Source organism: Scomber scombrus, chromosome 6, assembly GCF_963691925.1.
Source record: "Scomber scombrus chromosome 6, fScoSco1.1, whole genome shotgun sequence".
Lineage (NCBI taxonomy): Eukaryota > Metazoa > Chordata > Actinopteri > Scombriformes > Scombridae > Scomber > Scomber scombrus.
Window position 1 is genome coordinate 19,675,750 of NC_084975.1, and position 27,867 is coordinate 19,703,616.

At 38.5% G+C, this 27,867-nt stretch overlaps 2 protein-coding genes across 2 annotated transcripts in view; both read left to right on the forward strand.

Moving 5' to 3' along the window:
• ptdss2 (phosphatidylserine synthase 2) overlaps positions 1-27,867 on the forward strand; it is a 261,708-nt gene that overhangs the window by 44,846 nt on the left and 188,995 nt on the right. The window lies entirely within an intron of this gene.
• On the forward strand, positions 16,576-27,834 carry LOC133982465 (forkhead box protein P2-like). The gene is made up of 14 exons (XM_062421518.1): positions 16,576-16,731; positions 19,218-19,322; positions 20,122-20,208; positions 20,918-21,032; positions 21,481-21,658; positions 22,107-22,211; positions 23,118-23,205; positions 23,579-23,731; positions 24,454-24,643; positions 24,746-24,816; positions 26,476-26,577; positions 26,687-26,808; positions 27,546-27,605; positions 27,705-27,834. Exons 1-14 carry the CDS (start codon positions 16,576-16,578, stop codon positions 27,832-27,834), a joined length of 1,662 nt encoding a protein of 553 aa, XP_062277502.1.

The following is a 27,867-nucleotide window of genomic DNA, read 5'->3' on the forward strand; positions in this document are numbered from 1 at the left end:
TTGGCACAGATAAAGCAACACAACAAAGACCCTTGGCCAACTGCTTCGACAAGTGTGATAATCTGATTAGGCCAAGAAATGGGTTGTAGTCTGCACAATACATTTGGGAGAGTTTAGGGTGACTGGACATGTACATGACGCTGAGTCCTGTTTAGGGGGATAGTGTGAGAAAAGGCACTGGGAAGGCCTCAAAAATATTCAGTGAAAGAAATACCCCCAGTAGTGTCCACAGAGGACAACTATATAGGATAACTATTGCTCTAGTATGGCATATATTGTAACCCTTCAGTGGTAAAACTGGAGTTAGGAGCCTCCAGAATGTATACATATCATATGTAATGAACAGAAAGATACACAACTCATATTTAGTATGAGAACTTCACAGCCTGTAAGGATTCGCCATTAAAAAGGAAATTGTCATAACTCCAACATACTTGATCCTACAAGGCCCAAATGTATTGTGCTTGGTAAGAGTCCCGCCATGAACAGATCCATGTGTCAATACTGAATCTGAGTCATAGCGCCACCCATTGGCATTGCAACAGGAAGTTACATGTTTTGCATTTTTACGCCCTAAGGATAGCAGGTTGAGCAGATCCACCTCAAATTTACGCAGATTGGCATTGCAACAGGAAGTTACATGTTTTGCATTTTTATGCCCTAAGGATAGCAGGTTGAGCAGATCCACCTCAAATTTACGCAGAAAAAGCCTCAAGACCTTGGAGATTGTATATTACAAAGTTGGTGACTCTCTGTCGAAAGGGGTTGCCATGACGAGACAGCGAATTGCGATGTCTTGCCATGAAATTTCAAAGCCTTATAACTTGATTCCACATTGTCTGATCTTTTCCATTTTTAAGATGCTTGTTAAGAGTCTGAAGACAGGTACAGGCCCATATTTAGTGACAGTACTGCGCCACCTACTGGACACAGGAAGTCAGCCTCATTTGACAAACCAGCTGATTTACATGACATTCACAGAGTGTGTTTTCCACATCATACACTACAATATGACATATGATTAGTGAGTGTATGTGTTGCTTTGTGGGCATTTTATTGCGCTAAATAGTGGACACAATAAGTGTTATTTCACTGATTCATTTAATGTCCAATGAGAGCCTGGGAATGAAGACATCTACGTGAGCGAGATGTAAGCCCTTTGACATGTATGAGGGTGTGAGGGCCTGCTCATTGCTGCTGCTTGCAGCTTTAATTTTGTATGCAATTATAGTTTTATATTAAATTTATCATCTTTACAGGAGTTCTAAAAATGTAAGATTTAGTCCACCTGAATATTGTTGTGCTTTCCTTTTGACTTGACCTGTATATATATAATATATATGTAGTTTCAGCCTTGCGTTCACTTAATTTTGAGGACTTGTTGCAAATTACAGACCTCCATTCCTTGTCATCATCATTTACATCCATATTTTTAAAATTAAAATAAAAATTCCACAAACAAACACACACACAATCCTTTGACAGAACATAACTATTCCTATCTCCCAAAAATAACTCATAGCACATGATGGTGACTACACTGTTTATTTAGCTGCTGATATGCCAGCTTGAGGAACTGTGATGCTGTCTTGGATGGGATTACATCATAAACCATACTAATTTTAGCAGGTATTATAAAACTTCATCATGTGAGGTTTCACATGCTTGTAAAGGCTATCAGTAGTAAACAAGAAAAGTTGTAACAAATAAATGGGAAACGCCTGTTTATTTTTAATCTATTTAACTGTGTTCCATTGTAGTTTGTACTGTTATTGCTCTGTTTATGAGAATTGAATTTTCTCTCACCTTTAAATGTAAATGTGCATAATATAATGTGTCTGTGCAGATCATAAGTTATTATTATTAATAGTAAATTAATTTATAATGTAAATGTTGTGATTCATTTGTTATATAAATAGCTAGTAAGTACACCAAACATTCTCTAAAACTAATTTGCCTTGACAAAATTTAATATTTACATTTTTAATTTTCAAGTGTTAAGTATTTTGTGTTCACTCAAGATATGCCCTGTTAACATGTCTTTCATAGAAAGGTGCCCTTTTCTCTACCACAATGTTCCTCGAGCTTTTTCACGTCAAGGACCACTAAACAGTCACACATTTTGATATGTTTTCTGCTTTTAGTGTTTGAAACCCATAACCAAAATTGTCATACATTCTGTCGTGGTGTTACTTATGGATGGAATTATAGTGAAAATAAATGATTCCCATGCTTACTGGGGATCACCTGACACCCCTTCAAGGACCCCTGAGTGTCTTGGACTCTACTTTGAGAACCACTGCTCTAAGAAACCTGGCCCATTTTTGATTTTTTTGAAGCCAAGGCAGCACTCCTGCTTCTAAGTAAAATGCTTGCTTCAAATGTTTATTAATGCACTTGGACTCTACTTATCAACGCACTCGAGTAATAAAACGCCTAGAAAGAGATCAGACAGGCATCTGTTCATGTGGAAATGAAGACAGTTGGCTGGCTGCAGTCTGCAGTAGCTATTAAACACTGAGGTCATCATCAGATTATGCAATCTAACAGGTGTAAGGGTCAGCCAACATGCTGCATTGCTATGTGGCCAAAACAAACTCCACCTGCACAGCTAATAAAAGTTCAATGGTATTGCTTTTGTTGCAAGGTAAACACATAATAATCCAGTCAGGCCAGCCAATAGGGAAATACCATGTTTAATAAGTAAATAAACAATTTATTAATATTATACTGACATTAGTAGTGTTACATCTCTGGTGGTATTACAAGTCAGACGCTGCTCACTAAAATTACATGATCTCATGATACTTGTGACTGAATTGAAATGCTGGACTCAACACACAATTAAGGATAAAAACCCATTTACTTGAAGGTTATAATTGCACTATATATATATATATATATATATATATATATATATATATATATATATATAATATATATATGAACAATACAAAATGTATGGACGTGTGATTAGTTACAGATATATATACCCCTCTACATGTCTGACCTGTGAAATGGTAATTGTGTTTATTTTAGAAGCTAAAAATGTTCATGTTTATCTGGCAAGTGAGAGTGGTAATCCTTGCAGTGGACCGCCCTGAAATCCCCTGGCAAGTATACTACTGCAGCTGTGTTCAGCTCGAAACACTGCCAAAAGCCAAAGTTCAAAGGGAACAAGAGCTACAAGCTACGAATACAAGTGACTTGATTTGACTTTCTGTTCATTCATTCTGAGACAAAATTACTCAACTACTTTGGACAAGCATAGTAAACTGTCAGAGGAGTTATCCACTTTACCAGATTTAATGATGTGGACTGACACTGAAAGACAGCATGTCAAAAATGCATGTCAAAAATGAATAATCTGAAACTATTTCCTTCAATTCTCTCAGTGTAGCTCTGTGCTCATTTGTAAATATTGAATTTCTGGATGTAGCATGCACCTTGGAAACCCAATGCAGGGCAACTAAACAGTAAAAAAGTACAGCTTAATACTTGTTTTGGTCTGCTTGATGCCAAACATATTTTAAAACTGATAACTGGTGATAACAAGACACCTGATTTGATCAGAATGCAGTCCGAGATAAAAACCTTTCAGCACCCCAGAAACACAAATATGAATCACAAAGGTCGGCTAAGAATCCAGTTTCTGTGTTGCTGTTCCTGAGTTTCAGGGTATGACCGCAGATTTCTGACATTACATGCCACTGATGGCATTCGTGTTTCTTTTGCCACACTAGCTGCCTGGGTGTGGGGACTGCAGTGTCATTCTGTTGGTCGAGCCACCTACCACTGGATGGCTTGTAATGAAATTTTAGACATTCAATGGTTCTCAGATGATAAATCCTAATAAATTTGGTCATCCCCTAACATTTCATCTAGCACCACCATCAGGTTGGCAACTGTGATTTTGAGTTAACTGCCATGAAATTTAGTAAAAATATACAAAAAACCCTGTAAAACTAATGAAATTTCCATCAGTCTCGACTGTATTTTGTGTTTAGTACTAATTAGGGCCCGAGCTGCGACTGCAAGTCGCCTGGCGAAAGCAAGTCGCCTGGCGAAAGCCCTATTGAAATTGTAATGTTTATTAGGGCCCGAGCGGCTACTGCAAGTCGCCTGGCGAAAGCCCTATTGAAATTGTAATGTTTATTATTATTATTATTATTCTTCTGACATTTCGTGCCCCAATTTCGCCCCTTTCCCAAATGCGAAAATGCTTATACTTTTGCACGGACGTCCGGCCTCATCCGAAATTCGATATTTTTGGGTGGTCGCACATGGTCGACGCAGAATGGCGGAATAGCGCCCCCTACAAAGTCCAAAAATGCCCATAGGGAATTTTGCTAACTTTGTCCTATGCTCACAAAATTCGGTACACATATGTATTATACCCACATATGCAAAAAAGCCTCTTGACCTCGTGACCTCAACCCAACAGGAATTCGGCCATTTTGGTTTTGATTTTTCCCGCCTAAAATTAACTCCTCCCACAGCGTTCGCCCGATCAAGTTCAAATTAGGTACGCAACATCTCCAGACCTAGCTGAGCTTAAGTTGTGCTCTGTGCATCCGTAGGTCAAAGGGCGTGTCTGCCAGGGCTCAACTAACTTTGGCGTGCTCGCCATGTACATACGAGTGGCTCTCACGCCCACATACTTCATCCAATCAGCTTCAAACTTGCTGGACATGATGATGGCTCCGCCCTGAACGTCCCGATATATTAACTTCCCACGTAACTCATAGCGCCCCCCGGTGGTAACAGGAAGTGAACTTAAATTCATGAAAAATACATACTTTGCCCCATCAACTTCATTCAGAACCAGTTGGTGAAGCTACATTATGAAGACTGTGAAGCTACGAGTAATGGCGTCCGTGTGGCGACGCGGCGACCATCAATTCCTCGCCATGAAAATACGTTTGGCTTTTTGATGGCTTTATTGAACTCGTATCATCATGAAAATTGGTACACAGGTCCAAGGTGCCGACCTCAATGTCTCCATTCACTCATAGGCCATCTCACTCGTGTCGCCCCCTAGTGGAAACAGGAAGTGCCATATTTTACATCATCATTGTGCGATTTCCACAAAACTTCACATGTGTAATCACTGTCCCACCCTGAACGCAACCGCTTGTGTTTTGTTACACTCTACTGCCCCCTGGTGGATGAACCATCAACCTCTCATAACTCCTTCATGCTTTGTCCAATTCACTCCAAACTTCACATGACTGATGAGTGGCCGCCCTGAACACACCAGACCACACCAGACCATATGTGTAACTACCTGTGACTGCCCCCTACTGGATGAACGAAACATTGCATTTTTGGCCTCCTTCCAGGTTTTTTCTCACTTTCTGCTTCACGCCACAGCCCCGCCATGCCTCAGGCCCCGCGGTGGCATGGGTGAGCGAGGGCCCACCATCGCCGCTTGCGGCTTTAATTACCAATTGTTATGCTAACATGCCTGTGAACATGGTTAACAAGATCAGCATGTTATCATTGTCACTGTGAGCACATTAGCATATAGCTAAGCACCTAGAGCTTCACCAAGCAGTTAGTATGTCTGTAAACTCTTAGCCTCATTTTCAATGAACATGGTGAATAGTGAATTTCAGGCATTGCATGAACAATGTAGTTTTTCATTTTTGTCATAAGCGCTGGAGCCACACACCCTCCTGTCTGATATTTTCCATAATGTTTGGGTTCACTAATCATATTTTACTATTGTTTTGTTTAAATGTTTAAACATGTATGTGGATTGACTGTAGTTTGTATGCATTAGTGCTCTAAGTATTAAAATAAAGAATTGAGTCACTGATGTGTCAACAGCACAGTTTATTCATTCCATACTCATGAAAAGTCAATGTACCTTACACAAATACTATTTGGGGTGTCATTCATACACAGCACACTGATGAGCTTCATTTACACCTTGACAATTAATTAATACTCTGCAGAAGTGATCAGTGTCAGAAATGGTCCGCAGCCTGCTGGCTGAGTCGACGTAAAGATTTATGTACAGTAAATCATAAAGAAAATTAGTTATTACTCTTAATAACAGAGAGTTAACATACTCCCACAGGGAATATACAGCATTTATTCTGGTATGTGTCATATAGCAATTAATGCCCATTTTGATTTATTATCCTTCTATTTAGACCATTAATAACTGTGCATGTCTTTTACAAATAAATATAAAATGACATGGCAAAAAATAAATAAATAAAATCTACTTAACTAACAGATCTTGTGGTGTAATATGAGCACCTTCTATACTTAATTTAAACATTACCACAATTAGAACTGATATCTACATCTTCATTCAACCTATCTTGTTGTTTTTAACTGGTTGGCTCTCCCTCTGAAAGAAGAGCCAAACCACAGTTATCAAGTACAGCCCGAAACAGGCAAGAAAATCATAATAGTACGCCACAACTAAAAATACCAGTAACAATGTGGCATATATCAATGTTTTTGAGATATTGCTACAAGAAAAAGTCTGTTTGCACCATGAAGCATTTCTGTTGATGTCTTCCTGTACACTTGAAGCAGACAGAGCTGCAGTGGTGGGTTGGATATCTGCCACCCTTGTGTCTTCATGACTGTCTGGAATGCAGCTGAGGTGTTCCTCATCCAGAGACTCACTGATGGACGGCATGGTTGTGGACAGTAGTTTGCTTCTGGATGCAGAGGGCCGTTTGCCTGTGCTCAAACCTGCATCTTTGCTCTGGTCTTTAGAGGCCTGTGCTCCTGTGTGAACAGCCCTCAGACAGTGCATGTACAGCTCAACCTCATCATCAGAGTCAGACTCTGCTGAAGCGGTGTCGTGGCTTGTTTGGTCACTTTCAGGTTCATCTGTTAAAGTGCACAAACCTTCCTCCGCAGCTGTGAAATCACTCTCATCTCTCCTAGCTTTTGATTGGTCATGTGTAACACTCTCATTGCTTTGAAATTCCTCCTCTTTGTAAAGATGCATTTCAGTTGGGATGTGTGCATTTTGCCCTTCTCCTGTTTTTTCTTTGTCAATTACACTCTTGTCTGCACCCTCCTGCACATTGCTCACTGGAGCAGATAAACCATTCTCAACCTTGTATTGTGTAATGTCTAACCTCTCTTCAAAGCACCTCACTTCATCCTGTCTGTCTGCTATTGCTGTACACTCTGACTCTGCATCTACAATTTCCATCTCTCCTGCCTCATCAACTAACATTTCCTCCTCATAATCAGGATTATCCTCTTCTATGTTTTGCTCCTCTGGTATTACCTCATCCCCCCACTCCACATCTATTTCATCTTCACCACTGATGTCTATTTGCATCTCTTCCTCCCATCCCATCTCGTCTTCTTCTTGAATATCTGTCCCTTCAATATTGACCTCTTGCATCTCTGCAAAGTGTTCTATTTCTTTTTCAAACTCTGCCTCTTCTTCTTCCTTTCCCCTCCCTATGTGAGTATTGTCAGTTGTTCCTTCCTCTCCAGCTATATTTTCCTTCTTTGTGGTTTGAACATATTCTAAATCTTTCTCGAACAAAGTCTCCACAATTTCTTCCTCTCCCCTGTTCTCTACCTCCACAGCATCTTTAGCCTCGTCCTCTTTCTCCTCTGCAGCTGTGATCTCCACAATTTCTTCCTCTGTTTTCTTCTGTATTGTATCTTCATTTTTCTTGATCCTAATGTCCTCCATTAGCTCAATGGGCTCTTTCTCCACTGCTTCTGTGTCCTCTGTGGTTAAGTTTATCACCTTGCTTTCCTCTTCATCTGTTAAGATGTTCTTTTCCTCTTCCTCAACCATCATTTCCCAGTTTTTTATTTCAGTAATCTCTGCTAAACTAAGATCCTCTTGTTTTGGGACTGTAGCTTGAGTTTCTACTTTATCAGAAATTATCTCTGCTTCTTTGTTGAGCACCATGAACATGTTACCATGTATGTGATTGGTACTCAACACTGCCTTTGTCAATGACTGAGCTACCTCACCACTGACCTCAATTTCAACTGAGTGGTCTGTTTCATCTTCATGCAAATTGTTTGCCACTTCATTTCCATCTCCCATGATATTAGTTTCTTCCTGAGTTTCCAGAAGTGTCTCAGGTGTTGTTCCATCCTTTTTCTCCATGATTTCAAAACAAGAAACACTTTCAGTTTCTTTTGTAGCTGAATCATTGATATGGTTAGGATCCAAATCATGTAAAGCTTCTAACAGTTTATTCTGTTCTGGAGATGTAGGAGATGTTGTCGAACTAATTATGGATTCCTCTTTGTTTGACTCAGAGCTATTTTCTCCACTGCTGCTGGCCTGTTGGTCTGCATCATCACTTACATACTCTGACACACTTTGAGGAGGCTGAAGAGATGGAAGAGAGGTTTGTTGCCTGTCTGTGACTTCTTGTATTTCACTTTGTATGAATGTTTCATCCAAATGTGCTTTAATTTTTGTCCATGTAAGCTCTGGCAGTTGAGGCTGATGTTGAGTTTCTTCTCTAGTTTGGTTTTGGAGGTCACAGGTCAGAATGTTTTCCTGTGTTTTTCCCTGGAGATGTGAAGTCTCTCCGGATATTTGTGCATTCAACAAATCCGTATTTAAAATGTTCCCAGTCTGGGAATGACTTGTTATATTTCCTAACAGTGATAAAGGATCCTGAGATGTATTTGTGTATCTCTGGTCTGAATGTTTAATCTTAGCTGGATCCCGCAGATTGTCATGGTGCATGGTGTCAGGTGCTGTCATACTCAAACTTGTCTCTTCTTTCTCAAGGAGAGGAGTATTCAAAGTGGCATCTAAGCATTCTTGGTTTGATTCCTGAGACTCTATCACATTTCCATGAAACTTGTTGCGGTTGCTTCCATTATCTGCCGAAACAGTGCAGCTACTCTCCCCTCTGTCAGTGTGAGGATAAGTTTGAATTAAGTCTCCAACACTCGGTTTAGCCAATGCCGGATTTCCGAAATCACCTAAGCTTTGATTTTCACTTCCCACCCTGCTAAACATCTGATGATAAAGTGGAGCCACCACAGTGCCAAATGTGAAGCCGGTGGTCTGGCTGACAAGGCTTTCACTGCTCTCTGCTGAAATAACACTGTCAGCTGTTTCACTGGCAGTGTTGCTGCTGCATTTGTAAATCATGTCTTGCTTTTGACTCATCTCCTCCACTCTAGAGATGGACTCGTTGATAGTTTGGCCTTCTGCAGGAGCAGGCTCGTCATGTGAATGCAACGGGTTGTCTGGGATATCTATGGCAGTCGCAGCATCTGTTAATGTTGCTGAGTCATCCAAATTCATGCTCTCAGGTTTCTCTGGCACGTTGTTGGATATGTAGTCTTGTGCTCGTGATTTATCATGTCGGACATCAAGAGAGGCTGTTACAAACTGAGAATCTTCTGTTTGGTTGCTCCCATCCGAAAAAGATTGACTATCTGAATGATTTTCCACTGGGGTTTCCTCTTTGGTTGCCTGTTTTGCTTCTGTAGATGATGCATCAGTTTCACCACCATCGACTACTCCAAAGTAGTCCTTCAGCCGAGCCATCCGTGCTGCCTTTCGGCGGCTTTTTCGGCTACAGTTCCGTCTGCTCTCAGTCTGTCCATCAACAACATAGATAGAACAAATACAGTTAGCTCATCACACAATGGTTAAGCTCTTACAAGGAGAGGAGCATGGTGACATTTAGAGGTGCATGTAATACAGTATTATACTCAGATTTAATATATTTTTATTACATATAAAAACAGAACAATTAAAATAGTATTGCAATAGCATGCATAACAAAATACTAGACTTTGAAGAAGTGCAAGCATGGACAGTGTCCCTTAGATGCACGGTACATTATGTTACACTGGTGCCACTTAAGCTCCAGTCAGGTGACACACGCTCAGAAAAGTACACCAGGATCATCTTAAGTTTCCTGTTCGTCTTGTACCTCATCAACACACCACGGTGTCTTTCACAGCTAATAATACATCAAACAAGTCATAGTTTTGACAATAACTTAATATTATGGCACTTGATGATTTACGATATCATGGTAATTAGGTAGTTTCAAGTAAGTTGTTAATCACATATTATGCTAATTTTACCTGCAAATATGCTAGTATAATTAAACTAGCACATATGTACGGTATGTCATGCACAAATTGGCTTGTTCAACTTTGACAACGCTATAGGTAAACTATAAAAGTTATTGATAAACGTGACTATGGTGGGATTGAGGCTATTGTGTCTCGTTTATTAGAAGAAATGTGTTGTTTTCCACAAACCTGTAATTTCTGTCTGTCTTCCTCTGAAGTTTCTGACTGACCATCAGAGACTTGATTTACTTTCACAGTGGCCACTTTCTCTGCATGTTTTGACATATCTGGAGAAAAGAGACATTTTTACATTTGTTTTGTAGCTGTATTATTAGTGATTTTTCATTTCATGATTAGAAGATTGAATGTTTACCTGCTGTCATGTTTTCCTGTGATGAAGTTTCCTCAGCTGACATGTTTTCCACATGAGAGAAGTTCTGACTGTGAATGAATAAAATTGAAATAAAATAAAATGTTTATGTCTTGTAAACTTTTGCATGCCTTTTATCAATCAACAAACTGTTTAAGTTGATGATTTGGTTTATCAGAGCAAAGCACAATTTACGTTTTTGGTTTTCCAGTTACAATTGGTCTGTATAATTGGTTACACAACTCTTGAAACTTTCCACAATTTAAAAACCTTTCAGATTATATGTTTGGCAATAGTATAGAAAATCTGTATGTAAAATGGTTTGTGTCCACTTAGAGTTTATAGATACACCAAAATAAACGTGATTGGCTACCTTTGAATTTGGTATACAGTAGATTGACCTGTGTTATATCAAACACTACTGACAACAAAAATGTCCTGTTATAACAGAAATTACAACTTTGGTTATACTAACACAGTGGTTCCAACCTGGGGGTCGGACCCCTACCGAGGGATCAGAAGATAAACATGAGGGGTCATGAGTTAATGGAAAAGAAGACAAAATATACTTCTGCTACACAACATATTGCATATTTTTCTGACTTTTGTCTAATCTTTGCATGTTTCTTGTAGAAAACCGAAAGCAACCTTTTTCAGGCTTCAAATAACAATTGAACTATCTGAGAGGAGAAAAACACTATTTGATGGAATCACTCACAACTCATTGATATACATGTGATGTCATGAGAGGTTATTAGGTCAAATAGTTTGGAACAAGTGGACTAATATATCAGGATTATCAATACCCAGTATTTTTAATTAAATATCAGATATTGATGTGTACTGCATTCCACCTCTACGCTGTCTCCTTGACCACAATTCATGAAGCTTTATCATCTTTAGATTAACTGAATATAGACACTGCCAACAACTATCATCAGTATTGATCATTGCACAATCCCTATAGGTCAAACATGCTCTGCAGCATCCTCACCTGACAGTCTTAAGGCAGCTTTTCTTGTATGAATTTTCCTCATGTGGTTTCTGGTTCTTCATTTTCTGGTGACAGAACAACACATAGTTCTTGTTGTCATTGTTGGACCAGAATGTTCCCACTGAAGTCTCATACCTCAGACAAAAGTCAACTCTTGCTCCCTGCTTCACGAATGGGGGCACTAAGATGATCTTAAAGGAGAAACAGTCCATCAGACCATCAGTGGAACCGGGGATATACTCTGCCAGGAGGTCAAAGTGGCTCGACCAAGTGTCCAAAGAGGTTCGAATGTATACCGCTTTATTGTATGAAATATTGAGGACACGGACAACTCCTTTCAGTATCGTGGTCCCTGGAAGTAATTCGATGGTCTCCAACTCCACTTTCTGCTTCTGCACCTTGGCAAACAGCTCCTCAGTAGGCCTTGGAAGGATGAAAGTTAAAGGAGATAGGACGTATTCTTCTGCATCTATACCTTCCCCATCAGAAGACTCATAACCTGACAGCATTGGTACATCCCATGTGACAAACTCCTTCACTTGCACCAAATTGAGGCCCTTGGCATCCGCAAAGGACACCCTCCTGGAGCCACATGGAGGAGGCTCCCAGTCCTCGTCAGAGACCGAGCTCCTTCTCCTTGGGAGAGGAGAGGATTTGGGTCTGATGCCGATCACCACCTCGCCCTCGTCATCATCTATGTCCAGGGAACTGAAGCCTGGCACTCCTAAGAGGCTATAGGCATCAGAAGTTTTTGGCTGTCCCAGAAACTCCATGGGGCTCTCTGCAATAGAGTTAGTGGGAAGTGAACAGCGGCTCCTCTGCTTCTGGCAAGTGACATTCAACATGCTCTGACTTAACAGATGGAGTCGAGTTACAGATGACATTGTTGCAAGGGCCAACACTATAAATAGGCCAGAAGGGACTTAAACTATGTACAGTAGTCTAAACTCAGGAGGGGAAAATATCATCGTTAGGCCTCTTTGAGGCACAGTGAATGATATAACCTGCACTGGACTAATAACTATAATTTTTTCCCTATGTAAAACTATTGCAACATGTAAAGGTTTTATGGACATGTCTCTTATGTGACTGTAATTACTCCTTGGAGACTTTTAAAGCTATTCATAGAGAAAGTATTAGATTTACCACAGCAGCTCTTTGCGTTTTTTTGCTTTTGGGTTACATGGCATCTAAAACAGAACAAATGGCACTGTTTAGGTCTCCAAAAATAATTTCACTGACCAATAGCTGTCTCTGTGATGATGCAGGGTGCAATAACTGTGAAAATAAGTATGAAAGAAACAACCATTCCACATAAATGTGTTCTTTTATTTATTTTTTTGTGGTTTACAGAATTATACAGTTTACAGCTATGCATTGTGTTTGGACTATTTCCTGTGTTTATCTTACAGCTGTGACAAAGTGGTGTGTCCGGCCAAAACCATGACCAAAGTGGTTAATCCTTAATCTTACTGAGCAAATAAAATACATATTTGTGCAGTGAGTAAGAGTGTCGTGTCTGAACTGGGGAATGGTGAGCCCTCCCCTTATTTGGATGAGAAAAGTATAAAAGCATGTAAAGCCTGTTAAGGAAGGATAATGTTTTGGGATATTTTCTCCAAAAGGGAACAACCAAACTGTCAGAGCATGAAGGATCTGATGCAAACTGGTTAATTTAACAACTACAGTAGGGATAAACAATGAATTCAGAAAATGGAAGAACAAGATAACATCTAAAGGACACTTCATACATGAAAGGACAAAAAGCTATATAATTAACTCAGAGAAAGAGCAGCAGAGAAATTATTGCATAAGAAATGGCTGAAACAATGGCACATGCAGACAGCACTAGTGAGAGCATCCTCATCAAACCAGCTCATCCTCCAGGTAACATTTCCGCTCGGCCAAACTCTTCAGACGATCCCTCCTCAGAGGACTCACAGCACTTCTCAAAACCCTCACTCTCCTACATTGCCCTGATTGCCAAAGTCATCCTTTCCTCCCCCTCCCAGAAACTCAACCTGGCGTCCATCTACAGAACAATGGAGGAGCAGTTTCCCTACCTCAGGAGCCGGGGGCGGGGCTGGAGGAACAGCGTCCGGCACAACTTGTCTGTCAACGACTGCTTTGTGAAGGTGAGCCGCTGTGAGGATGGCAGGGGGCATTACTGGGGTGTTCACCAAGCTCACCTCAGAGACTTCCAGCAGGGCAACTTCAAGCAGTACAGGAAGGCCAGAGGGAGGAGAGAGAGGGAGCAGTATGACAGGTTTGCGGGTTGTCTGGCGTGGATGGAGACCAGCTACTTCCTGGGAAGGTTCTCAAAGAGTGGATCTACGTCTTTGGGTCGGGTGGAACCACAACTCCCTCCGCAGGAATCAAGGAGGTATCAGAGGAGTCCTCTGAACTGGGCCGAAGCATACTATCACCCTTGGAGCCTAAGCATGGGCTGGGCAGATACATCCAGCTGGATGAGACACTACTATTTTCCTGAGAGGCTTCCATATGGCAGAGTTATAGCTGGGAGTAGGCACAGCAGTCAACCCTTGACCTCTAGGCTGCACTGTTGGGAGATGCACGACCAAATACTGAAAGGCATGAGAGAGTCATATGACAGCAGGTTCATGACACCGCCACTAGAACTGCTCAGCTTCCCAAGGTGCTTGTGTGTGTCTCCAGTCATCCCAGAGTCAACTATTAATTTCACTCCTGAACTGTCTTGAAGTGTTACAATGAAAAGAGGAACATTGCTAGAGATTATTGAAATGTTTTGCATGTTTCAGAATATACAGAACAAATGTACATTTTGCCTTCAATGATAACTAAAGGGCAGGTAAATAATAATCCAGTAGGTGGCAGAACGTTACCTTGGTAACAATATCTAAGATTCAGCCATGAGATGCTCTCATGGATCGTTCTGATTTGAGACATTTTTTTGTGTGATGACTTAAAATGTTTTATTTGATCATCATACATAGACTGCATTGTTGTTGTTGTGAACATAGCTATGCCATACTATTTCTTATTTCTTATGCCATGACAACAGTTTAATGTGCACAAATATAAAAGGGTATATTAAAAGGTTTATTCTGTAACTTGATAATCCTCTTATTTTCATTGATAATGTATCTGTCGACTCTTTTCTTGATTAATCAATTGGTTGAAATCCTCAAATGTTTTCTTGTCTGGACCAACAGTCCACAAGTCAAAGGTATTTAGTTCATGAAAATAGTTGATATTCATTTTCTTGTCTAATTGAGTAATGGATTATTCAGCTGATCGTTGACTAAACTGATTATATGGCAGCCTAATCTTGCTACCCATCCTTTCTTCATCATGTACATACACATATGTAAAACATACAAAACACAGGAAAAGAGTATGATGCTGTGAAAAGAAGGAAACCAAAGAGGTTTTTCTGTGTGTTGGACTTCTACACTCCAGGGTACACTTCATTTATCATCAGCCCAAATTAAAACGCTTTTATTTGTGTTTAATAGATGTACTGATATGCTATTCAATATATATATAAAAGTGCAGACACCACTGTAAATAGCTCTTTGATAATAGTTTGACAGCTGTGTAGTTGCAGAGGTCTTTTTGTTGTTCAAAACTCTCAGAAACTGCATTTCTAAATAAAGTCGCAGACGCCGTCTTTTCTCTAAAAGGGCCATTTGTTTATTCATAAAGGACATTAAATTATTCTTGTTTTGATGCATTTTGTTTTTTAAATCTTCTTGTGTTTTCTTTTGTTTTGAATTAGATTGTATGTCTATAAATATCAACAAAAATGTGATGCTTGCCCAAAAAAGGCATTCTTAGTGCAGAACTGGAAAGCTCAAAATCATCTTTTGTCTATCAATATATATGATTTTTACATTATCATAATTTAGATGTTGTATTTATTGAATAATATATATCAAATGCAGAAAAAAACTATCCACACTACCAATGTGAAGACATTCACCACATATACACTACTACTTGTAAAACATTTTGAGCCAAAAATAGAAATGATCTGAAGCTCTAACTAATTTTGTGACTATTTTGTCTTCTTTTTCACAACCCTGTAATCAACTGCTGTTCTCACAATCTATTGACTGACACTGTAACTCCTCCCCCACAAGTAGACACATAACTCCATCAGTTCGCTTGCATCCTCACGCCAAACTGCATGACTTGGAGGCATCAACACTACCTGCCTGCTCTGAATTTGACTCTTCACCTGAACTGTAAGTAGATTTAATACTTTCCTAATACAAAGAAAGAACTTCAGGTGTCAGAGAGTGTTTGAATATAACCGTACTATCAGTTTTTAAGAAAGTTAGTACTTGAGGTCTACAATGTAGCTTAATTTGTTTGTATTTTTCACTCTTTCTACATATGTTTAAGGTCTCTCTCTTTATCTCTCGATTTCATGCTGTGCAGAGAAAAGTTCAGATAAAGATAAATCATTTATTTATAGATAAAAGTTGACTTTGAAACTCCATGCAAGCAGTCTTGTTTCTCTATATTCAGCACAAAATAAATCACTGATACATTTACTGACTCTATTCTGTTTAAATAAGACTGAACTTCTACTGTACAATAATTGTCATATACAGTATTTGTCTGTTTGTAAATAATGTGGCAAAAAACAAAAGCCTTTGTTAACGTTGCTGTTATTTAAGAGCATTTTAAATTTGTGCAAAGGTCTGGATGATGCGTACAATGTACAGAAATAAGCATTTTTGGATAATTTTGTTGAGTTTAATATTTTAAAGTACATACTCTTTATTTTCTGTTTCTGTTAACATGCATTTGATTTCTTACATGTAAATCAAGGATTTACTAACTTTATCTAGTCTGTGATTCAGTAAAATTGCGTTTACAGTATTTATTTAGATACAAAACCTGCAGTCTTTATATTTGTTGTGAAATAAATATATTTGTATGCAAATTCAATTCTTTGTATTTCTCTTGGCATGACCCATTAGCCAATTTCTTCTGTTTTTCTAAAATTCATAACAAGTTAGTTTTCTTTTCAGCCATGTGTTTAACGCAAGGCTACAAGAAGTTGAAATTTAGCAGTGATGCTGAAGTACATACTGTAGTTTGAGTGTTACAGCTTATTTAGTGTTGACTGTTTTCTTTTTGCACATGAGCTGGAATGCCTGAGTCTCCTCTCAGTCCCACGGCAGCCCGTCAAACCCCAGCCAGCAGCCTCATCAGTCACATAGACAACGTTGCAGGAGAGAGTGTAGCTAATGGGGACTCCTGCAGTGAAGTGAGCAGAGGAAACTGGCAGAGTCTCCACCATAAACAGGTATCTTCATCTTCATCCTCCTCCTCAACCTCGTCCTCCCCCTCATCCTCATCTTCTTCCTTCGTCTCTTCCCTCTCCTCTTCATAAGTAAGAAATAGAGCAGTCTTATGTCAAGAGAAAAATACTGCACGTCAACTCCATATTGGACATCCTCTGACAGGACACCAAACCCAGAGCCTGCAGCTCTGTTGACAGTGGCGGGCATTTCATATGAGATCTGATCCGAGTTGGGAGCTGACACACAGAACTCTGTTTGTCCTTCATTATTAGTTTGTGAGTCAGGGCCAGGGAGGAATAATTGTCCACAGACCTAGGCCAAACAGATGCAAGTGAAAGACAAATAAGCATGGCCCAACATGATTTTATGGTTGTCTGTTATGATTCCATCCCTGGGAATCTTTATTTAAGCGATGAAACAAGACAGATAATGAACCTGGTCTCCACCCCTTCCTTCAGTCTGTTCAGTCACCTTGTCAGTTTTGCTCTGCTCTTTTCTCTTTATTCATTTTCAAATCCTGTAATTGTTGTTGCTCTCAACTTGTGAGCCTACAGAATTTTATAAGTATAACTAAATAGTTTGGCACAGTCCCTGAAGGTCTGCTAGATCTGCAACTATGTGAGCTGAATTTTTAAAGATGTTTTTTTTTTTAAGTCATTACAACACTGCTGCATTGTTACCTCGCTGCCAGAGTGTGATTACAGTCTTCCAAATATAATAATAGCTGGTGATATGAAAGCTTTTCAACCTACAAATTTTAGAAATTTTACAAATGGAAACTATTTACACTTAGGGTTGGTTTTCTTTCATAATAAGGGCCTCCATCTGTAATATATTTTCTTCTAACTGCAGCATCCAATCCACACAACACCCAGTGATTTATAAAGCAGGATACTGAACCCAGCTGTAGTGTATGCTTTTATAATGTAATGCAGAAGCAAATTCAAGACAGACACAAAAAGTTTAAGAAAACTAAAAGTTTTTCATTATTGATTAATCTGTGGATTTTTTTTATTTTTTATTGGTTTATTTATTATTTGTATTGTCCAAAAATTGTGAATCGCAAATTCCCAGAGCCCAAGATGATGTTTCTTTTTTGTTTGAGATAAAAAGCCAAGATATTTAATTTACAAAGACAGAAAAAGATAAGTAAATCCTTGCATTTGAAAAGCTGGAACCAGTGCAAGTTTTACTTTTCCCCCCTTTATAAGCAAATAGAATAGGTGAAACATTTTCTACCAATTGACTAATTATGTTAGTACTATGTAACCCCGAATAAAACATGCATACAAGCAATACAATTCGTTACACTAGCTGTACCAAAGCAGAAATTCTTCATTTTGTATTTTCAACTGCTTTTTACTTTCTAGCTTTTCAGTGCAGTGAAAACAGCAAAGGTCTTATCTCATAAGACTGATGATAAAAAGACAAACTCAATGTCCCTGATGAGTTCTTCTTTCATTACATCCTGCAAGCTGCTAGGATATTACTCCAACATAGACAAAAGGCTTCAGTGACACTCATGAAGAACACTAGGTAACATCTTTGCACATGCCTTCAATTGACATTTAAGATGGAAAAACCTTTGAAAAGTGGCCTTTGCATTACAAATGATTCTAGTAAAACTTAAGAAAGTGTAGTACCTTCATTTTCTTAATTCTAGCACAGGTACTGAATGACAAACTGTATATTTCTCCAATAATCAACTGCGCCAGTATTATTTTTTAGTATTGTTTGTAATACAGTGTGTTGAATTTGTTGAGAGGCTTTTGTTATTTATTAATGCAGTCATGGCTATTGCTGCTGCCTCTGTTTGAATGCAAAAGAAAGACCACTCTGTTATTTGTCACTCAATCAGTGACAGTCTAGATCAGTTATTATTCTGTGAGTGTTTGCCTTCATTAATAGCCATACACTTCTATTAGGAGTCACAAGGAGCATGTAATTGTGTTGCTAATTACCTGGTCAGCCTATCTCCCATCTCATTTAGGGTCAATGACACAATCTAGCATGATGATGTTCACAATAGGTTGACAGCACTCTTTTGTAATTGGATTGGAAAGATTCCCATTCGATGGTTATTAGCAATGGCAGACTTGGGGTGGGTATGCGATGGGGGAAATAAACATGTATAACCCACTCCCTATATTGTATTACAGAGATGTTTGCTTAATAAATGTTTATAATATAAATCCTTTTTAATACAGAGTAGTTGTTTCCTTATATTCTGAATCACCCTATAAAATGTAAATCTTAATTGTGCCTTTGCATGGTTGTTCTCTGCTGACTGGGGCCCATTGACTGTGTCAGGTGGCCTTTTTATTTTTTCACCCATGCCCCTCAGACAGCCTGAGTCTGATAAGTAACAACTGGTTATTACTGTTCAACCCTTGACTCTTGCCTCCTGTCTCACCTGCTCGTCCTCCTGCCTCCACTCTGTAGATTTTAGTCCTGCATCATTTTATCCTTTCTCTTCTTCTTTTTGAAGGTCTTCTTGGCAATGATGGCTCCTCAGCAGATGCAGCAGCTTCTGTCCCCCAACCAGCTGCAGGCTCTGATTCACCAGAAACAACAAGCCCTTCTACTCCAGCAGGTATTTAGACAATTGTAACACTACAACAGGCACTACTACTAATATTACACCAACCCTTTCTTTGTGTTTTATGTTTCATTCTTTTATTCATACTTAACATGTATTTTATTCACTGTCTTTCTATTCCCTGATTTCCTAATTTGTAGTTGTAAAGTGTATTTTCTGTTGTTGAAAAGTGCTATATAAATAAAGGTTATTGAATTATCATTTCAAACTTATGATACTAACTTATCAGAACCATTTAATTAACTTGTCAAAAAGTAAAACTAAATAAAAACAAAACACTCATATTTTACATTAACTTTAGCTATGTATCCTAACTGACCTTCTAAATTCAGTTTATTGATATTAGTGTATCTTGTTATCATAGCTTGGTAGCCTGTCTGATGACTTTCCAATACAGATAACAAGAAGGTCAATGGGGGAAAAATCACTTCATTGTTTTATTTATTTGCTGCCTCAAATGTATCATTTATGACTTTTGTTAATTAACCTCTCAGTTTATTTCTACCTGCAGGATTATTCTAAAACTACCTCTGAATTGTGTCCCATCTCAAATAATACTGAAATTGTTAGTCACCTCAAATTGGCTTGCTTGGCTTTCAACAACACTCAAAACTGACACAGACGGAAAACACAAACTTGTGTTTGTGCAACTGATTCCATAAAAATATTTGAATTTATAATTCAAGTGTTACATGTACTTTACCATTTCACTAATTTTGATGGAATTTGTTTGAGTATTTTTTTTCTACATGTATAAGTGTACATAACTAATGGTCCATCAACATTTCTTTAGCAACATCTTAAAGAGTTTTACAAGAAGCAACAACAACAAATCCACCTGCAGCTGCTTCAGCAGCAGCCAGGAAAGAAAGGCAAAGAGGTGGGTGGTTATAGTTCTATTCTATACCCAAAGTTTACCCAAAGATACTCAGTGCACTGCCAGAGAAGATAAAATAAACCAGAAATAATCACATGAGAAGCTGGGACCAGAGAATTTGGAAAAATGACCAAAAACAAGTAATCAATTATTATCAAAATAGATTAATTTAATAGTTGACAACTAATTTACTAATTGACCAATCATTGTAGCTCTAATATCCATTTTGTGGAAGGCTGATGTAGAAAATCTATAAAAAAAAACTTTGGTCAACATCTGCAGGCAAAGGACACATTAGTAGATTCAACATAGTAAGGTAATAACATGTTTATATGCTTTTGTGGTTTGGAAACAGCTTTCTAGCTGAGATGTTGGATTTGGTGCTGAGCTTTTTGTTTTGAATTGGAGACAGTCAGAAATCTCAGCTCCTTGTGAAATAATTGTCAAAGGATTTTGTACATTTTAAAAAACTGGGTGACTTGACACAATCTCAGTTGTGATTGGTTTGGTCATCTTTAAAATGTGATACACTGTGACTTGAAATGTGTTGGGTCTTAAAAGGCTGTGATCAAAGCCCAGAAAAAATAAAAATCCAGATCCTAAATTCAATGGCTGTGCACTGCTGTATGTGGAGTAGAAACTGTGTCACATGAATGAAGCTTTACGTTGCTGTGAATTTATTTTATTTACTCTCTCCCTCTCCGTCCACCAGCTCCCCGCACAGCAGCTTGTGTTGCAGCAGCTCCTCCAAATCCAGCAGCAGCAGCAGCAGCAGCTGCTCCTCCGGATGCAGAAACCGGTCCTGTCCTCCCCGTCCCTCTCTCCAGGTCACACCTTTTTTCATGAATTACAAGAATTTCCCATTTTTTTGAAGGAAAGAAATAGTGATGCCAGCTGTAATTCATTTAACAGTTTTTCAGTGATTAAATCAGTAAGTGAAGTTACAAGAAAATAGACAAACAATGGACCTACATACAATTTAGTCACAGACCTCTACTCGAGAAGATCTGTCTCTTAATGATTTAACTTTCAGTTATATAACTGCACCACACTAAAAGGACACAATGCTCGAAATGAAAACTAAAAGTAAAATGTATTAATGAAAATGAGTAAATGTTTGAATATGAGGCAGTAAAATGCAGTGATACCATCTTTAACAACTTGCATGTGTCTACCTCTAATATATCATTTATGAATAATACATGATACATTCCCTGATGATTAAACTCATATTTAGATATTTACACAATGTTGTATGGTTTTTAAATCTTTTAGCTGGTTTGACCCCCGCAGAGATACAGCAGATATGGAAAGAGCTGACAAACGGAATAACAGAAGATAAAACCACAGTGAAGGCCAATCAGAGCTCTGCTGCTAACAACATCAATCCAACTAAAGTCACAGGGAGACATACCGCTGACCAGCAGTCTGCCTCTCCTCGCAGGGCAGAATGGTATGATTTTGTCTCTGTGCTGCAGATAAATTGTGAGAACTCAGAGGATGTTGCCTTTTTGTAAACATCAAAGACTTGTCATCATTTTCTTTCTCTCGAGCTGCAGGTGGGGAGGTGTTTGCGTTTGCGGCGACACTTTGCTTTTAATTCCCCTTGGGACAATATATTTTGTGTTGTTTGTTTGCTTTGTATTCCACCACCTGAAGTAGCTCAGCAAAGAAAAAAGTTTACATGACTACATGTCCCAAATCAAAAGTAAATAGTTCTCCATTTGTTTTTCAGTGCCCCCCTCCACCTCTCTCTGTCATTTTCTGCCACCAAAAGAAAAGAAAGGCTTTCTTATATCTGTTTTATTGCTGTTTTTCTCTCGTTTTGTTGGTGTTGTCTGGCTGATGCGGTTTTTAATCATGACAGTACTTTCTATCCCCTTCTCTTCCTTCTCATTTAGTGCTGTTAAAACTGATCGCACTGCCACACATGTTCTCTTCGGTCACGGGGTGTGTAATTGGCCTGGATGTGAGTCAGTCTGTGAAAACTTCAGCCAGTTTATAGAGTAAGTTTTAACTTCATCCTCATATATTTCACCTTTTTTTTAACATCTCTCTGACTTCTTGCACCTTTCTGATAATGCTTCAAATGTGTATTCCAGTGGAATACTATCTATCTTACCTGGAGACTTGAAAGTGGTTCTGAAATGTTTCAAGGCCCAATTAGTGCCACTCATGTATTATCATTACCTTTAAATCTGAACTACGTAGGTAGTATTAGCTTGTATTTGAGAAACCCAAAAGGTTGTTTAACAGGTCTTTTCGCTGTTTTGAAGGAGTTTCCAGAATCATAAAGGACTTCTTTAAGCATCAGACACATTATTGTGTCTGTAATAATATAATTAAATGTAATCTGTATGCACAAATATAAAGGACAATAAAGCGTATTCATTGGTCTTGTATTTTGGGAAATAGCTCACAAATCTATTTATCATGCAGCAACTGGAATATTATTTTATCCAAATGGAGAGAAGAGTCTGTGATGAGTCTGGAAAAACCTTTATGGAATTAGCATGTGTTGTCATCTTTCAGAAAAACTGATGGGTATCTTTGGCACTTGAATTTAAGGAAAATACATAAGAAGGAAAAACTGGGGCTGAAACATCAGCTTGGATTTCAAAATATCGATAAACACTTCTCAAACTATTCCTTCAGCACAGTCCACTCTTCTCTGTTCTTAGTATGTTCAGAATGTTTCAAATGTTTGCCAAGAGATCATTTAATAATCAGAGCATGAACGGTTTGATGGTTTGAGTTAAGTAAGTTTGATCATGACTTGGGGTCATCATTGGAATCCATTGTTACACCCTTCATCCTCTGCAAAGGAAAAAAAATACAAGCTTTTCAGTTGATACCCAAAGGACAGATTTTCTTCTTTGTATTCCTTTAAAGCTCCTGTGTGTGTGTTTCAGGCACATATACAGTGACCACACTCTGGATGACAGAAGTACCGCCCAGTGCAGAGTCCAGATGCAGGTGGTTCAGCAACTCCAACTTCAGGTATGCATGTGTCCCATAAAGATGTCCAATCACAGCGAGGTTAGAACTGCTACAATTTAAATCGGATATTTGAGGCAGCTTATTAAGTTATATTGATATTGCAATTCATTTTGGCTGGGTGCAGATTTATACTGATTTTAAAATAAATATTCTGAATTTTTCACTATTTTTTTGAAGTAAACACTTTTTTCTGATGGTAAATATTCATGTAATGTTCAATCACTACTGCTTCCTTCCTGATGCTTGACACTGCAGGAAATTGCACTACAAACTGTGTCTGGTTCACAACCTTACATTTTAATAAAATGTGTTCAATGATTTTGATACGACTGTCCAATCTGAAGCGTCTCCTTCCCTTCATCTCCTCTTACAGCTTTGCAAAGAACGAGAACGTCTGCGAGCGATGATGGCACACCTGCATCTGCCATCTTTAGAAGCTCAGTCACTCTCTTCACCCGCGACTCTGCAGTCACCATCATTAACCGTATCACAGTCTGATACAGCTGCTGACCCATGCAGTCCACAGGTAGATAGTGTTCAGTAATAGCTGTGTGAACAGAAGAGTGAAACTAACTGAACCGTAAACTGTGTTTTGGAGCTGTAAGCAAAAGTCCATGTAATTTATGGTGGAGAATGAAAATAACACTTGTCTGGCTGCAGTCTCATCTTCTCCACGCTGCAATGTGTGCACTGATAAAGATACTGCCCTGCTGTATTTGGAGTTTAGCACTCTGACCTAGCAAACATTTACAGTTGGATGAATTGCAAACATATTGGCATTTCCTTAAAAACAAAGAGCACGAGGTGATGGTAAAAAACATCCATTTGTGATGCCACATTGGATCACAAACGTCCCAAAAGTTTAAAAAAAGTTTTCGTAACTCTCAAATGACTCTTGCCAGTCCTGAGCGCTTCCTTTCCTTTCGGTGCCCAGCTGTATTAGCGATGGATGGCTGCCATTGTTTTGTCAGATAACAGGCATGCTCTGATAATGTGGAAGCTAATCATTTATTAATCTTGCAAATATTGCAACATAATCACAACAGTCACCAAGCAATTTCACCCTATAATTAACAATAATTGGCTTCCTTCTTTTTGCGGTATTAGTGGAATCACCTCTGAAGAGGCGGATCAAATCGCTCTGTTACACTCTGTTGAAATTCTCTCTTTCTGTTTTATTTCTCTCTCAATCTTCTCATTCCACTCGTTCCTTTGTTAACTTGTATCGTCTCCCCCTGTCGCACTCAGCTCAGCTCACTTTCCGTCAACAACAACCTGCCCTCACTGAGCCTGTCAGACTCAGTGCAGGTTTCTCCTCAACCTCTTGCCCCTGTCAGCACTCCATCCCAGGGGTATGAAGAAGAGTTGCCCACTCATACAGCATGTGCTGGGGCCATAAGACATCGTCATCAGCCTTTGATCTACTCTCTGTCTTCAGGTAAACCAAATACTTTAGTCAAATTTACACAACAGAAATATGGTTCATTGTATATTTTGTGTATCATCTATTCATTCATTCTTTTTTTTCTTGTAAATTCAGAAAATGAATATGAGCTCTACAAGAACACTGATATCAGACCACCTTTCACCTACGCAACACTGATAAGACAGGTACAGTCTGGGATTTGTATTAAAAGTGTGTCAGTTTGACTGTACATTTATATTGTTTTTGTATGCTTGGTGCTTAAAGAATGAAGCTGGCATGGTTCTATATTTTACTGTCAAAACCCAAAACCAGTTATTAGTTAGCCTGTCTCTCAACACTTCAGGACTTCTCTACCCTGTCTGCAGTTTCACAAACAGACAGATATTCTTGAAAACAGGTTACATTTGAAAAAGGCTCAATCATTTCCTAAAACAGTTGGCCACCGCCATTGCAGTTTTTAGCAAAAGTTACCAAAAACAGGCAGAGATAGTGCATTTGTTGGAAATGATTTTTTTTTTTTAATACACATTTGGTGCACTACTGAGTATTTTACAGCAGCTGTAAACTGTAAGTGGGATTGACTCAAAATGAACTACAGTGACCATGCTCATCTAATAATAGAACATTATTATTATAGAACAAGTCACCCCTTGTAATGGTGTAGCTCAACTATGCATTTTTTTTAAACTATGGCACTGAGGAATAAGCTAGATAGATAGATAGATAGATAGATAGATAGATAGATAGATAGATAGATAGATAGATAGATAGATAGATAGATAGATAGATAGATAGATAGATAGATAGATAGATAGATAGATAGATAGATAGATAGATAGAACTTTATAGTCAAGTCAATGGCATTACAGAACACAGCACATATAATAGAATAATATAGTAATAAAGTAATAAAAGGATGGATTGATTAAGTATATTAAGTACATTAAAGTGCTGGTCTTGAGCCCTCCAAAAGAAACTGCTTTTCATCCTTGAAGTCCGAGCTGCAATATTTTTGTATTTCCTTCCAGATGGCAAGAGGTTGAACAGGTGGTGGCTCAGGTGTGATGGATCTTTAATGATATTGTGAGCCAGCTGCAGGCGTTGTGAGGTGTAGATTGAGTCCAAGTCTGGTAGATGGGTCCAGATGATATCCTTTGCTGTGTTCACTATCTGTTGGAGAGATTTTCTGTTGGCCTGATTGCAGTTGGCATACCACACTGTCATGCAGTATGTCAGTATGCTCTCAATAGCACTGTGGTAAAAGTTCACAAGCACTCTTTGGGGTAGACTAGGTCTCTTTAATATCCTCTTATAATAGAGACACTGCTGGGCTTTCCCTACTGTCACAGACGTTTTGGTGGTCCAGCTGATCTCCTCTGTAATGTGCACCTCCCAAAACTTAAAACAAGTGACCTTTTCCAAGTCTCCATTTAAGGAGTGGGGCATGTTCAGTCTTTAGATAGCAGAAGCTGCTTGTCTTTCGATCAGATTTGTTGATAATAAGAAAAGCAGGATCATTCTGGATAACAGTGCCAGTCAGTTTTTATGTGACTTTTTACTCTCTATTTTGTATTAGCTTGTTCCTACAGTATATACATAATGATTTTAGAGACCTTTCTTGTCTAGGTATCTCTATTTCAATATATATGATTATCTTGTGAAGTTATTCATTTAAATCCTATACATGTCAGTCAGATGATTTGACTTTTTGTTGATTCATAGCATTTTAAATTAAAATATTGTGTGATGACTGTGCATCTTTCCCTTCATTCCTTGGATTACAAGTCAGAGGGCTTCAATTTGATCCTGCAATGCGTTACAGTTTGTTTCCTTTTTATTTACAGGCTATTATGGAAGCATCAGACATGCAACTAACACTCAACGAGATATACAACTGGTTCACACGGACGTTTGCCTATTTCAGACGGAACGCTGCTACTTGGAAGGTATCACACCTGCAAGATAATTAACTCTGTGATCCCGGTGTATGTCATACCTGATTTGTGCAGCATGTATTCAGTAATATCTCCTTCACTCTGATTTTCTCTGCATCAGAACGCTGTGCGCCACAACCTGAGCCTGCACAAGTGCTTTGTGCGTGTGGAGAATGTGAAAGGAGCTGTGTGGACAGTGGATGAGGTGGAATACCAGAGGAGGAGATCCCAGAAGATTGCGGGGTAGAGTAGACAGATTAAATGACAGTTTCTGACTTTCTCTCTCCAAAATACTGATGTATCATTTCTGTGGCAAAAAAAAAAAAATTCTTTAATTTAGCCCTCAAATCTTGCCCTTTTTGTCATATACTTCTACTAATTTTGGTGTGAGTCATGGTCACTATGACTTAGTTTGCTATTTTACATTCAAACAATTGCTTGAAAAATGTAATTGTTGTGCGAAATTAAAAATAATACAGACTGAACAAATATAGACGATTTTAAGATTTTATTTGCTGCAGATCAAATGCAATACTATAAAGATATTATAGAGACATTTATTGTCAAAAATCAACCTTTTATAGGATCTCCAACAACAAATGTATTCGCACTTTATTTTTATCAGGATCAAAGTGGAAAAAATGTACAGTACAGGTCTGTGTACAGTCCTTTTTAGAAAAATTGGTTCCATATTGTATCTATAGTATTAGATATGTTTGCATCATGATTATAGGCATGAATAATTGAAATGTAATATATGATTGGAATTATTATGGCAACAGTTTCAAGGCTGTTGTACAAGGCCCTGTACTGATCATTTATTCAACTGAATTATTTGTCATCAAAACTGACCTTCCCGCAAACTATCACTGTCTTCCATGTTGTGTTTTGTTGAATATGTACAAGTATTGATTTTTTTGGTATGAATTAAACATGTATTGTGTACATTTTGAAAGTGTGTTATCTTTGTTACTCTGCAGGAGTCCGTCACTGATGAAAAATGTTTCCTCCAGCCTCGCTTTCGGGGCACAAGTCCAACAGTGAGTTTTGTTGATGTCGACTCCAAAAATCTGTTAAATTATTGCATATAATGAGCTGCAGTAAATGTACATAATGCCTCTTTGTGTCATCTCTTACAGGTCTTCTTTCATTAAAGACAAAACGCTGAATCTGAATGACAAAGAATCTCTGATGCAGACTGTAGACCAGGTTGGCCTGCAGCTCGACATGACTGAAAACGACAAAGAGCACTTGTTTGACTTTGAATGACTCTTCACAGATTACAAATAATTAGCTAAAAGG

Excerpts from the sequence above, each read along its gene's own strand:
- LOC133982465 (XM_062421518.1), top strand. The coding sequence starts at position 16,576 with ATGCCTGAGTCTCCTCTCAGTCCCACGGCAGCCCGTCAAACCCCAGCC. Across the intron at positions 21,659-22,106 it reads TCTCCTCGCAGGGCAGAATG|TGCTGTTAAAACTGATCGCA; the intron begins GTATGATTTTGT and ends CTTCTCATTTAG. Across the intron at positions 26,809-27,545 it reads AGATCCCAGAAGATTGCGGG|GAGTCCGTCACTGATGAAAA; the intron begins GTAGAGTAGACA and ends GTTACTCTGCAG.